This window comes from Magnolia sinica, chromosome 17 (assembly GCF_029962835.1).
Source record: "Magnolia sinica isolate HGM2019 chromosome 17, MsV1, whole genome shotgun sequence".
NCBI classification, from domain to species: Eukaryota; Viridiplantae; Streptophyta; class Magnoliopsida; order Magnoliales; family Magnoliaceae; genus Magnolia; species Magnolia sinica.
In genome coordinates this window covers 21,648,077-21,663,119 of record NC_080589.1, presented here as the reverse complement: position 1 = coordinate 21,663,119, position 15,043 = coordinate 21,648,077, and the positions used below count along the sequence as shown (strand labels likewise).

Below are 15,043 nucleotides of genomic sequence, written 5' to 3'. Positions count from 1 at the left end.
CTAGATGAGGGTGATTCTTCCCCCAATGACAAGTATATATCCTTCTAACTCGAAAGCTTTCTTTCAAATCTCCCAACAACTGTCCCACAGTGCTTCTAATGCAGGGACATGTGATGACCTAATCCTAGATGCATATATAATCAGGTTAAAGAATTTTCAAATAAATACATGAATCAACTAACCGTTTCCAATCAAAGGGATTAGGTAAATTTCAACACAAAGATGAGGTCATTCCGTCAGGATCATGCCCCTTAGCATAAAATTGCGTAAACAGTAAAAAGGGAGGACCTAGGGATATGAGGATATCCCAGATCTAGCATAAGTCAATCCGCGGTCAAGTTTAGATCTAATTCCACTGACTAACCATCCCTCTTTTCCGTTCAAAATAGAAAGGGGATATCCAGAGAAGAATAAAATGGGTGAAAAATGAAGGGTTCGAGATAAAGAAAGTACAGATTCTTTTGTCGTAAAAAAAAAAAAGAAAGGGGATTATTCTTACCTTTTCCTGCACCTCGAAGATTTAGAAAAAAGGAAACCTAAAATCGCTCAACACCCAAAGGCCAATCCTGAAACCCTAATTTCTTGAATAAAGAGGAAGAAAAGAGACGAATTTCTATTCATTCAATAATGATCAAAATAGGATTTCTCACAACATATATATAAGCTATGGAAAAAGTAAAAGTGCACTAAAGCCCCTAAAAACAAGAAAAATAACAAAAAAGACGAAAAAAATAAAATAAAGAAAGTGCAATAAAGCCACTGAAACAAGGGGAAAAAAAAACAAAAACGCCTAAAAATAAAACACCCGTGTGGTAGGGTGTGAAATCTAACCCATAGATTTATGGTTAGGGTGTGGTCATGTCGCTCTTGCACTCATAGCGCGTCAGAAAATGGGTTCAATGGACCCAACATCCATTCACATCAACTCCTCCGCTCCGGTACTCTGTTAGCGACGTCTCCTCCTCTAGTACACTCTAAAGGGTGCACCACTAATGTCCGCATCAATTATCCCCAGGTAGGAAGAATTCGCTACTAGCAAAAGTGAACTCCTGTATCTCTCAAGCACATCCAGGTCAATGTGCTGCAGCTCTGCCTATGTGATCCAAGAGTTATCTGTAATGGGCCTGTTCCTCCATTTGACTAAAAATTTCTGGAAACCCCCGGAGCGAGTGGAAACCGCCTCGGAGTCCAAATTTTCCTCTATCTCGTCTCTTCTCAGTGTAAGTGGAAGAGAAGGTAAGATGGGTACAAAAAGATCAGGCTATAGCCCAGGTCCATATATAGGGGAGGTCTGGGAAGAAACAGAGGAACCGGTGGATAGATGTAATGGTCCATGAAAGGGAACTAGATCTTCTATATTAAATGTGGAACTGATGCCCATGGTAGCAGGGATATCAACAACATAAGCATTAGACCCCAACCTTTACACAATTTTATGTGGGCCTATGCTACGGGCATGAAGCTTCTTCACGGATCCAGGTGGAAACCGATCAGACCCAATCGAACCATAACATCATCTCCAGGTTGAAATTCCCTAAATCTCCTATGAGTGTCAGTGGAAAGTTTATAGTGTTCATTACTTGAATTAATCTTCCTCCTGATCTCACTATGCAATGCATGTATATGCTAGGCGAAAGACTCTCCTAACTCTGAAGGATGTTGTGGGGTAGTCATGGGGATCAAATCTATGGGGGCTCGGGGTCTAAGACCTGAAACAATTTCAAACGGGCTCATTCCCGTAGACCTGTTCATTGAAGAATTATACGCGAACTCTATTGTGGGAAGAACAGTGTCCCAGGTCCTGTGGTGGTCTCCAACCAGACATCTTAACAAATTCCCTAGGCTACGGTTCACTACCTCTGTTTGACCATCTGATCGGGGATGATATGCTGAAGAAAACTGGAGCCTCGTACCCAAAAGATGACGGAGAGTTTCAAAAATAACTAGTGAACGTAGTATCTCTGTCAGACACGATGGATCTAGGTATTCCATGGAGTCGCACAACCTCCTGAAAGAATAACTTGGCAACGTGGGAGGCATCCAAGGTCTTATAATAGGGTAGGAAATGGGTCATCTTAGAAAATCGATCAACAACCATAAGTATGGAGTCGTGCTTATGAAGAGTATTGAGCAGCCCAAGCACGAAATCCATAATGACATCTTGCCACGGAGCATGTGAAACTGGCAAAGGAGTATATAAACCTGTATTTTGCTTCCTCTGCTTCGCCAGTTGACATGTCCGACACTGCCCTACAATCTTAGCCACATCTCGTTGGAGATTAGGCCAATAGAAACGATCAAACACAAGGGCAACTTTTTATCTCGACCAAAGTGACCTGCCATCCCTCCAGCATGCAACTCCCAAACTAGAAAATCACGGAGGGATGTGTGTGGGATACAAAGCTTGTCCCCTCTAAAAAGATATCCATCTGTAAGGACGAACTCCGCACTCCTCGGGGGCAAGTCACTAGACAATGACGCATAAATGATCCCAACAGTTTGAGTACTCACCCTTGAGTTGCTCAAAGCCTGTAACTTCAATACTCATGAACCGCAGCATCATGATACGACGGCTAAGCGCGTCAGAAACCTTATTCTCTTTTTAGGCCTTGTGCTTAAGCACAAACGTGTACTCTTGAAGAAATTGTGCCCACTTGGCATGCCTAGGGCTCAACTTCTTTTGAGAGCTCAAATATTTAAAGGCCTCATGATCAGAAAACAGGACGAATTCTTGCAGTAATAAATAAGGCCGCCAATGGCACAATGATTGCACAACCGCATAGAACTCCTTGTCATAAGTGGAGTAGCATTGTTTAGCCTCGTTCAACTTCTCACTGAAAAAGGCCACGGGATGTCCCTCTTGGCTAAACATTCCGTCTATGGCAATTCTTGACGCGTCACATGCTACCTCAAAGGCTTTGGTAAAGTCATGTACACGCATGATTGGCGCTTCCGTCATCTTCTTAATTTCTGAAAAAAACCCGCGCCGCGGCTTTAGTCCATTGAAACTCCCATTTTTGTATGCAATCTGTGATGGGAGCCATAATCGAGCTAAATCCACGGACGAACTGCCGATAGAACGTAAAGCTTCGCACGTCCTGTATGGTATGCAGCTCAGGCCAATTGACAATGACCTTGACTTTCTCAGGGTCTACAGACACCCTCTGACGATACAATGAACCCCAGGAAGATAACACGGAAGGTCAAGAAGGAACACTTCTTGAGGTTCGCATAGAGCTTTTCTGTACACAAAGCGTTGTAGACCTGCCTCAAGTGCTCGATGTGTTGGCTAGGGGACGTACTATAGATGAAGATATCATCAAAGTACACAACTAAAAACTTTCCCATAAAGGGTCGCAGCACCTGGGTCATCACCCTCGTGAACATACTTGGGGCATTGGTTAACCCAAAGGGCATAACCAGCCACTCGTACAGCCCGTCCTTCATCTTGAAGGCAGTTTTCCATTCATCTCCCGGGCAAACATGAATTTGGTGATAACCACTCTTAAGGTCAATTTTCGAAAAGATAGTAGAGGTGGCCATCATGTCAAGCATGTCATCAAGCCTCGAGATGGGAAACCGATACTAGACAGTGATCTTGTTTATGGATTTACTATCCACACACATGCGCCACATGCCGTCTTTCTTGGGCGTAAGAAGCACGGGCACAGCGCATGAGCTCAGACTCTCACGAATGAATCCCTTTTTAAGCAATTCATCCACCTGCCTCTTCAACTCAGCATGCTCGGTGGGGTTCATTTAATAGTAAGGGAGGTTTGGTAGGGTCGCCCCTGGGATGAGATCTATCGCATGTTGGATGTCTCTTCAAGGAAGACATCCATAAACTCCTCTAGGACCAGACGAGCCTCCCGAGGTATCCCCATAGCAACCTCAGGATTGGCACTTGGGTGTTAAGGATTCCACCCTGATTTTAGATTTCTCTCTTTCTAGATCTTCGAGGTACAGGAAAAGGTAAGAATCATCCTCTTTCTTTTCTTTTGACAACAAAAAGGACATGTACTTTCTTCATCTCGAACCCTTCATTCTTCACCCCTTTCGTTCCTCTCTGGATATTCCCTTTATAGTTTGAACGGAAAAGAGGGATTGTTAGTCAGTAGAATCAGATTCAAACTTGACCGTGGACTGACTTATGCTAGATCCGGGATATCCTCATATCCCTAGGTCCTCCCTTTATACTGTTTACGCGATTTTACGCTATGGGGCATAATCCTAACGGATGACCTCATCTTTGTGTTGAATTTTACCTAATCCCTTCGATTGGAAATGGTTTGTTGATTTATGTATTTATTTGAACATTCTTTAACCTGATTATACATGCATCTAGGATTAAGTCATCACATGTCCCTACATCAGCTTCACTGGCTTCCCAATACATAACGGAAGGCCCAAGTATGACAAGGAAAGACTAGAAGCTTCACGACCAAAGAGCCTAGCTAATCTCCTCACCTCCCTAGCCTCCAATTTAACCCTAAGGTTCTCGTTGTTATGGATGTTGATTTTCAAACTTGATACCACCTTAAAGCATCAGATAACTTTACTCAAATTATTCAACTAGACCTCCTCTTGTCCCAAAGTAACAAGGTATCATCAGCGGACTAAAGATGGGAACTTAGAAATCTAGCATTTTCCACATTAAAGCCTTGAATTAGCCCCACCGAGTTAGCTTTCTACAACACCCCACTGAGAGACTCTGTCAGACCACATATAAATGAAGACAGTGAATCCCCTTATCTCAAGCCTCTCAAGACCTTGAAGAAAAATGCAAGCAAACCATTTACTAGGATGCATTACCAAACCTGCCAAACGCATTTAAAATTTGTTTACGGTTATGGGTATGGGAGTACATTATGGAGAGAGGGATGTCCCAAACATCGATGCTATTGAATTATCGAATCTACAGGAAGCACGGCCTCACCTATTGGTTCTCTCTCCAAGTAGTACATACCATTCCTCTCACGACCTCCATCAATTGTCCTACTCGTCCAGAGGTCCTGAAACCTAATAAGAAGCAAAGAAGGACATGGACCAATTCAAAGACCTTGTTAGTTTACTTGCAGATAAAAGACTATTGGAAACTTAGGTGCATATGCAACTAACGATACAATGAAAGATGCATTTGGCTGAGCAGTACCAATTCTAATGACATTAGATAATGTACCATCGGCTAAAGTAACCGATATATTTGATGAAACATAATTAAAGGAAGAAAAGAGATTGGTTACCAGAGATATGGTTAAGTGCCTCAGAATCGATGATCTAAGAGAAGGCAGAAGATGATAAAAAGGCATACTTTACTTTTGAGTTAAAATGTCTATAGAAGTGGAAGGAGCATTGTTAGATGTAGAGCCACTAGAAAATAGAAAATGTGCAGATTCCTCCCCTGATAGTGGAACACTGATCCAATCACCACCATCAGGATTAAATGAAGCAAGAGTAGCAGGTCTACTATCGAAAGAAGCATCCTTCACCATAAGGGCTTGATTAGTCCTTAGAGACTTTCCATGAGGATCCCAGCAAAAGTCCGCAGAATGATTTGCCAAGCCACAATGAGTACACATATAGTCTCCTCAACCAATAGACCGCCTCTACCTCCCCTTTGAAATCTACCACATATGTTACCACAAAGAGCACTATGCCCAACATTTCCACAACGACCTCCATGTGAACTAGAATAACTGGATGAAAAGGCCAATGTAGTTTTATCATATGCTTTAACATGAACATTGTTGAATTCACTTGCCAAGGAGACTTTAAAGCCTTATATAAACCTCTGCCACTAAGGAAATAAAACCTCCTCCCAAAATCTGATCATTTATCGATTGGTACTCTTTTGGAAATCCAGATAGAAGTTTCACTACTTTCATATCTTCCTATTGCTTCTTCATGAGGGTGACATTTGAGGTAATATGATTATATATGAAAAGCTCTTGACCCATTTCAATCAACTTTGCAAAGTACTTACCAAGGGGCTTATCCCCTTTTAAAAAGAGAATCTCCTTGTATAATTGATATACACAATAAATATTTGTTCTGAGGAGCACATCCTCCTCATAGTATCCTAGACATCTTTTGTCGTGTTCTAGAACACCAGATTAAAGCTCACTTCCAACTCCATGCTATTCCACAACCAAGATCGAATCTGGGTATCCTCATGCATTTATTGTCCGTATATGGGATTAGATTCCTCCGGTTTAGGATCCGTGAGGAATTGATCCTTGTCCTGAGCTAAGAGGAATACCTTGATAGATTTGGCCCGTAGAAGATAATTTTTCCCATTCAACTTCACGTAAGTTATTGACACATTGAATGAGGGTCCCTACAATTCCCTAAGAGATAAGGAACCACCAACTACACTTTTGGGCTTCATAGACATTCCACAATTAACTTACTTCAACACCAATGAAGAATGTTGATCTTAAAGTAAGATCCACACACAACTAACATCCAAAATCATATAACGAAGAAATTTCTGGCCTAGAAAATATTGAACAAGACCAAGGACTTTGATCTGAAACTGAATTTAAAGATATTACTTGAGCTTTCCAATACCTTCAAGTCATCACCAGTCATTATAAAGTCATCCACATACACTGCAAGTATTATGTAGCAAGAGGTCCAGTGCTTTGAGAAGACTGAGAGACCTACTTTACTCTTTTTTAATCCAAATGATATAACGGCACTACTAAACTTCTCAAACCAAGCCAGTGGTGATTGCTTTAACCCATATATAAACTTCTTTAACCTGCATACTTTAGATGACTCCCCCTGAGCAACATACCTAGGTGGTTGCTCCATGAGACTTCATGTAGATCTCCATACAGGAACGCATTCTTCACATCCAGCTGAAAGAGAAGTCAATCATGATTTACGGCAAGTGGTATAACAACTCGCACCAAATTAAGCTTAGCCACTGGTGAAAATGTATACAAATAATCTGCTCCATAAATCTGAGTATAGCCCCTAGCGACCAACCTGGCTTTGTAACAATCAATTGACCCATCAAACAGGAACTTAACTATATAGACCCATCTACACTTGACTGAAGTCTTACTTGAAGGAAGACCAGTCAACCTCCAAGTACCATAGGAGTACATGGCTTTCATATCTTCATCCACGGCTCTTTTCCAATATTCATTTGACAATGACTCCTAGATTATTAGCGATATGTATCACAACTTTATTGTCATTTCATTCAAGACAAGATATCACAAGTACAAATCCACACATCATATATTTTGTCTCATTACCAAATCACAAATTTACTCACCAAGGCTCTTCGAAAATCTTAGTTCAACAAACTTGTTTCCAAGCTAGACATGCAAAGACATTTGTGCCCAAGTTTGAGGAAGAGTGTTAACGGTTATGGGAATGGGCCTATGGCCAACTTGTTGCTTTAGTTTTTAGGTCTTGGGGTATGCTAGACATTATGTTTATCGTATTAGGGGCGGTTTTTTCATATTTGCTTTTGCTACTTAAATATAATAGAAAGGGAACACAGGCGTGTAGCCCTAAGCCCCTCTTTTCTTCTCTCTCTCTTCTTTTCTCTTTCTTCTTTTTTTCATCTCTACAGAAGTTTCCATGGTATCACAGCTAAGTGTAAAGTGGTTTGGTCCCCCTGATCCTCTCCATTCCACCCCAAGTTGTTGGATCTAGCTTTAGGGGTCTTCCAGAAACGTAGGCGACTGATTGGGCCGTAAGAGAAAGCACATTGTTGGGTTTTTTTTTTCAACTATGAAGGAAACATAGCGTAAATGCCTTGATGGATAATGAAGGTATTAAATGGCTACAAGCTGCTAATCTTAAGGGCCTATGAGAAGCTACAATGAGAAGAAGAAAAAAGGAGAAGAAAGATGGAAGAGAGAAACAATGAAAAAGAGAGCAAGAACAAAGGACGCTTAGGGTGTATTGAGACCCTAGCCCTCTACTCTTATTTATAATAGTAAAAACATGAATGGGCCCTATGGGCCTTATTACATGGACTTGGAACCAATGGCAAACAGCTACATGGTGCTAATCTTAAGGGCCTATGAGAAGCTACAATGAGAAGAAGAAAGATGGACGAGAGAAACAATGAGAGAGATGGCAAGAACATGAGATGCTTAGGGTGTATTGAAACCCTACCCCTCTACCCTTACTTATAATAGTAAAAACGTGAATGCCCTATAGGCCTTATTACATGGACTTGGGCTCAATGGCCTTATTCAACTATCAACCTTTCAACAGAAGGCTTGCTGATTTTTCACTAGGTGAAGTTTAAAGTCGTTCATTTGTTGGTTGCATTTTGTAGATGCAATTTTTGGTTGAATATTCTTACCCGTAATGTCATATGCGATGTGGGAATGGTTTTGACATGAATTACAGTTATTCTAGGCCCATACCCATAATCGTTAACAAGATCCATTCTCCCAGTTGCACCAAACCAACCTTTCCGACATATGTTTGAGAAATTTCCAACCAACATGATCGCAAGCCTTCTCCATGCTAAACTTGCAAATGAGTCCCCTTTTTCCACATCTATAACCCAAATCAATGTTCTTCAGCTATCAAAGCTCAATCTAGGATTTGCTTGCCATGAGTGAAGGCACATTATGCTTTAGAAATAACATTCCCAAGCACCTTGTGGAATCTAATAACGAGGATCTTTGCCGATATTTTATATGAGTCCCCAACCAAACTAATTGGTTTGAAATCCTACAAGCACTCAGCCCCCTCTTTTTTTGGGACACAATGAAAGATGCCCTCACTTTCGAGAACAACCCCTAGAACAAAATTCCGATATAAATGCCATCTAGTCATCTTTGACTTCGTACCAAAAAATTGGGAGAAAAGCAGTTGGATGGGCCTCATGTATGGCCTCACCTCCTTGGCCGCTTGCTTGTGTCCTAAATAACATCAAATGTGTTGTCATCCTTCATCTGTAACCTTCGTCATGGCCCGATGGAAGCCAATTGTATTGCTAATTCACTCCCGATGTGAGTTCGTAGAGATATCCTCGTATAGGAACTCCTATCCATTACCTTGTTGGATTGTATGTCATTTCCATTTTCATTTTTGCTTTAATAAAATTTTATTCATCAAAAAAATATGAAATAACCAAACTACCTCTAGCTAGTTACGAAGAGAATAACAATAAAAGAAAACCCACATGATGCAAGAATAAAAAGTAGTTATCTTTACCTTGTAACCCAAACCCGCTTAACTAAGTTGATAGGGAGAAAACACCATCAAGCACCCCCTCCCCCACAAGAAGCCCAATCAACATGTCAACCTCATAGTTCAAGATTCCTTCCAAACGGCAATCTCCATAGGCTCCTTAAATGAGGTTTTTTTGTCGATGATATCCTCTAGAAGAAAGAATGGACTCTAGAGAATCTTTGGGCAGGACGATAATCACCTACCTAAGAGGATATCATTCCCCATTCCTGCCAAATGTCAATCTCCATAGGCCCCTTTGAGGTGAGACTATTCCCGACATATACACACAATCACCCACAACCACATGTATCGGGTAATGCTAATGCTGAGAGGAGTCGAACCCACACCTGTAGGGAGCAACCCACGGTGATGGATGCTCACGCACGGTACTTCTCTGTAATGGCCCTTGTTCTCTTTGAAACCAACATCATCATTTAGAAAGAAAAGCCAATTCCCCTCCAATTATACAAATGCACCTAATAGCGTTTCCCCCCCAAAAAAAAAAAAAAAAAAAACACACGCACACAAAAAGAAGGAAAAAAGGAGAAGAAGAAATACCATCTAACTTTTTGAGTTTCTTCCACCTTGGCGCGAATCTTGAAGAAAATACTATTCAAGGAATTTTGCAAGCACTAACCTAATGCATATGACCACCAAGAGAAAGGTCATGGTATTTCCAAGCTGCTAATCTCTTCTTGATATTCTTGATCACCAAGTCCCACATAGACAAGCCTCTCAAATTGGCAAGGAAAATAATATGCAAGGAAATTTGCAAGCACTAACCTAATGCATATGAACACCAAGAGAAAGGTCATGGTATTTCCAAGCTACTAATCTCTTCTTGAAATTCTTGTTCACCAAGTCCCACATAGACAAGCCTCTTAGATTGGCAGCAAATGGGATACCAAGATATCTTACTAGACAAGTCGCTGGCTTTTATAAACTAGAAAAGCTTGCTAGTCCGTCACTGCCACCACTCCAATAATAGAACTTTTCTAAAATTCACATGAAGTCCTGAGACACCAAGATCAGTTCGAAACCAAGTTATTCAAAATCGGTTACGTAACGGCCATTAATGGTCATAACCGTTACGCGTTATAGGGTCGAAACGGCCGTAACGGTCCAGTATCAGTTTTTTTAATTTAAAAAAAATTTAAAATAAATTTTTTTAAAAAAAAAACAGCCGTAACAGCCGATACGAGGGTCGTAACGGCCGTTACAGCCCGTATCGTAATGGTAACGGTGGTGGCCGTACGGCCACCGCTACCGTTTTGGAACACCTTGTTCGAAACAGTGGCAAAATGCTTTTGACAATGCACACTTGTGATGGAATGATAGTGTCATCCACAAACTGTAGATGGCAGACGGCCACCCCAACGAACCAAGCATGAAACATTTTAATAGAACCATATCCATGCATTGGATCAATATGCTTATGCATTCCATGACAGTCGAGAAAAGAAAGAGAGATAGGGGATCGCTTTGATGGAATCATGACATCAGCAGCTGCTATTAATGAGTCAAAGGATATTTTGGAGATGGACAACGAGAAGAAGAAGAAAAGGAGATGCTCGAGGTTCTAGAGGGGAGCAGCATTCTCAGGTAGCAAATCTCTGCTACTGAGGGGGAAAAGCCCAATGTTCATATCATACATGTATCAATACATGAATGAAATATATCGAACATAAAGTTTGCCTTAGTTCTAGGGGTAATACCTACTTCTTTTCTTCGTGGGATGATTTTGTTATTTTGGATATATACATACATTCATGCAAATAACAACACATCAGGATTTTTACTAATTAATGAGAACCTTGCTTCACTTTGACAGAAAATCGTATATTTGCCATTGTTATCTTTAGGCATGCGGCAAAGGTAAACAAGTAGAGAATGCTCAACAAGATCCGGTTAGTAGTTCAAGTTATTATCTTCATGCACTTGAAAGTATTGGAATCAACCTTCAAATGAGGGTCAATTTTCACGTTTTACAACGGACTTATTTACAAAGGTTGTAATATTTATAAGCATGATCCTCTGCTGTTAAATAAAAAGAGGGTTTGCAGTTATAGATTTAGATCACCTTAAAAGCTGCACATCCTCCTCATTCAAGAAATTAGGAATTAAAGATACTGCATGATCCAACAAGGAACCTGCACAACTATGTTTATCATTTCAGAGGATGCAAATACAATTTAATCACCATGAAAAACATCAGGAAGAGAAAGTTACGTAGATTTTTGCAAATTGTGGAAGCTTTCTGCGCATCTGAACTAAAGACAAATCTAGATGATGATTTAGGTGGCTCCACTTCCAAGCACTCGAGAAACTTGTTGAAAAATTGATCTTTTTCTTGCTCTGTGAATTAAAATACAGTTTAACTGAGAAAATTCACTATCTTAATCTGGCAAAACTTATGGCACTTTAGAAAGGAATTTTACAGGTATATGAGCAAAGGCGACTACCTTCACATATATTAGGAACAAAACAGTGTAAATTTGCAATTATTTTGACCAGGAATGATGTTCTCTGTTGTGCATGAGAAACTGGTGCCGTGCTATTGAGAACAAAAGGGCATGCAACATTGGTTTCATTCAGAGGATTGGATGCTGGTGGAGCAATCCCAAATCCTCCAGTAAGCGAAACTAATACTGCGCCAGCTGCTGTAAATGGGTCGTACTCAAGGGTTGCATCCTCTTCCATTACCGGGAGATCGGTAGAACACCAATTAGATAAAAACTCTTCGTAAGGCAAAGCTAAAATGTCAGCCAAAACTTGGGTCTGTAAGAAGAAGGGGGAAAAAAAGGATTAACAGATGAGACACAATTGTGTCTGATACATAAACTCCAACTGTGAATGAAAGTCTTACAATGTTAGCCATAATGAAAGATCGGAAGTTGGAATCATCAGAAAATATATCAGCTAAACGCATTGAATTGAGAATTACAAGACCCTTCGGGTTATTTTTGTCAAGGCGGTTACTACGCTGTTTGGATTCTCTGCTGAAAGCAGCCTTCAGTAACTCAAGAACCTACACATGAAATTTCAATTAACCACAAGCACCATACAGTAAAAACCAGCCAATGTAAATGGAAGCTTTTCCTATTGCATCCCTCTGAAACTAACCTCTAAAGCAACAGACTTTGCCAAATGCATGCTTCTTGGAGAGCTGGCAACCTCATCCAGGTAAGAAATGCTTTCCGTCTCACAGAGCTGGAGCAACTGCATAAAGGGGAAGGCGTAGCTTGCTAAACCAAAGAAGTAGTTAAAATAAATGTCGCCAAATGGGAAGTACTGTTGATTCTTAAGTGCAGCTAAAGGCTCAAAAGAATATCTACAGTAGCCAATCGAACAGCATTGGACTTACAATAGAGAGGACTTTTGACTTCCACCTAGATACAGCTGCTGTAATGGTGGTGGACTCTTTAAAGTTTAGTGGAATTTTTAACTTCAGGATAGCTGCAGCTAGTGAGAGAATGCTCCCATTTCTACATAGCTCCTGGAAAATGTAAAGAGACAAGACAATGTTTATTAAAGTAAAGAACAAAACACAACAACATAGAGATTTTCCAGGCCCCATGAGCACCTCTAGACAGCATGTGCATTGGACATCCAAGCCATTCCTCAGGTGGACCCCGCCATGCACATGACCTGGTCCAGAAATAAGCCCGGACAACTCATCTGGTGTGCCACATGTACGACAAATGGACAATTAAGAAGTTACTGATGACCCAGTTTCAGTGGATGCATGTAGCCCACCTGAAGAGTGGACCAACCTATTTTTCAGCGAGGTCATCAACACAGCAGCACCCACACGATCAATCAGACATCTCATACATGTGCCAGGTGGCCACATGTAGTGGTGTGTGTGAGCTTAGCAAAACTCCTGCAAGGTATTATCATCCAATTACTTGATTTGTTCAGTATTATGAAAGAGCTCATTCGTAATTTTCTAGTGATCCATAAAACAAGCCACCTTATTCTTGAGTAGGCGCTCTCGGAACACTTTTTGCTGGCATAACGACTGGAGAAACTGCAAAGAAGCCTCACATTGTTGGCAAAGGTTCAGTGTTGTTCTTTCAGCAGAAAGAAGACTGCATTTCTTGTACGACACTTCGTTGTTCAGTCTTGACAGCTTCATCTGGAAGAAAAGAATGCCTACGCGGACAGCATCAAAGGCTACATCCATAAATACATCAACCTGGCATAGAGAGGTTGAAAATCAGGTTGCTACCCGAACAGTATCGTGGCTGGAGACGCTTATATTTTGAATTTTGAGGCTCAAAAATCAAGCTGTGAGTAAATAATATCAAAACATTCAAGTATTAGTACCTGTCTAGGATGGAAACCGATAGTAGTCAAGGAATGACCATATACAGCCAGTTATACCTCATCCCTAAGGTGCAAGAGCAACTAGTTGCATTGGGTGTGTAGACTGACCAATCATTGATCTGAACCCTTAATTCATTCTAGACCACCCTTGCAGGACACCATCTAAAAATCGCACTGATCTGACAATCAAAGTCATTCAACCACATAGCATACAAATTAGATGGTCAAGATCCTTCAAAGAGAAGAGAATAGGTCCAATCATCGACTTGGATCATCCCTTCAGTGGATCCATCTTGGATTGATAAAGATGATGGCGACCTCACTTGGATTAGGCTAACCATCTGATCTTTGTCTGGGAAAAAAGACAGTTATGACAAAAATGACCAAATTTTTTATGGTTCGGATCATCCAAATAGTGATTTTAGTAGTGGCCTATGAAGAGTGGGATACAATGACAAGGTCCAGACTTTTGATTGGATAGTCCATATCTAGTGCAAGCCAAGAAGATCGTGAGAAACAACATGTGATGAAGATTATCATCATCTATGCCTTATCCCAACTAAATTGGGGTCAGCTACATGAATCCTTTTCCAATTCCGCTCTATCAAGGCCATAACTTCAGTTAGACCATAGGTAACCAAGTCCTTTCTTACTACCTCCACCCACATCCTTTTGGGCCATCCCCATGCCCTTTTACAGCCTTCAACTTGTACCAGCTCCTAACCAGCGCATTTCATGGTCTTCATTACACCCAGTGTTCGAAATATCAGTATCGCGTTACATATCGCACCCTTGGGATACGGATACATATCAGTTATCGCATGGGATATATCGGTTGTATCGCGTAACGTATCACTGTTGTTGGAAACATGGGGAAACATTGGACATTGGTTGATTTTTTCAATGAAATTTCAGTGATTGTTAAAAAAAAAAAAGATATCAACACACACTTAAAAATCAAAACATTACAAAAAACAAGTGCACATGGTAGGTTTTCTTTGTATGGGGTCTTAATCTATGCGTTGTCTAAGTTGAATTGATGCAAGTAAATTAGAAGTCTATTCGTATAATTTATAACTGTAAGAAGACTTGATTTTGATTGTTTTTCAATTTTCTGCAACTCGGTCCTTCTCCTCCAAATCTCGAAATTGAAGCTCCCAATCCATGATTTTTCATGCAAAACATGAAAAATCATAGATTTGTAACAATTTAACACTGATTTAACATGATTTATAGAAAAAAGGATCGAAAATATATTTATTTAAAAAAAAAAAAAAAAAAAGATGCTCACCGGATTGAACATGGGGGATATATCCCACAACTTGTGCGTTTCGTATTGCACAGGTGGGATATAAGATATATCGTGGGATAAATCAGTCGATATCGTCGGCATTTAAAACACTGATTACACCTGACCAAACCATTCAAGTGTACTCCTAAGTTCCTCAATTGCATGCATTTCTAATTCTATCCTTCATTGTCCCCCCACCCATCCATC

The 15,043-nt window shown here is 40.5% G+C and overlaps 1 protein-coding gene across 22 annotated transcripts in view; it reads right to left on the bottom strand.

The window, feature by feature from the left end:
* The window catches only part of LOC131231011 (nodulin homeobox), an 81,741-nt gene that overhangs the window by 23,552 nt on the left and 43,146 nt on the right, over positions 1-15,043 (bottom strand). For 21 of the 22 annotated variants that reach the window (XM_058227079.1, XM_058227083.1, XM_058227085.1 and 18 more), the window contains 7 exons: positions 13,190-13,414; positions 12,581-12,712; positions 12,340-12,435; positions 12,083-12,244; positions 11,679-11,994; positions 11,446-11,571; positions 11,297-11,366 (listed from right to left, as the gene is read on the bottom strand). In XM_058227079.1, the coding sequence (XP_058083062.1) occupies positions 11,297-11,366; positions 11,446-11,571; positions 11,679-11,994; positions 12,083-12,244; positions 12,340-12,435; positions 12,581-12,712; positions 13,190-13,414 (1,127 nt within the window). The remainder of the gene's footprint in view (positions 1-11,296; positions 11,367-11,445; positions 11,572-11,678; positions 11,995-12,082; positions 12,245-12,339; positions 12,436-12,580; positions 12,713-13,189; positions 13,415-15,043) is intronic. The other variant, XM_058227074.1, reaches the window with a different exon arrangement.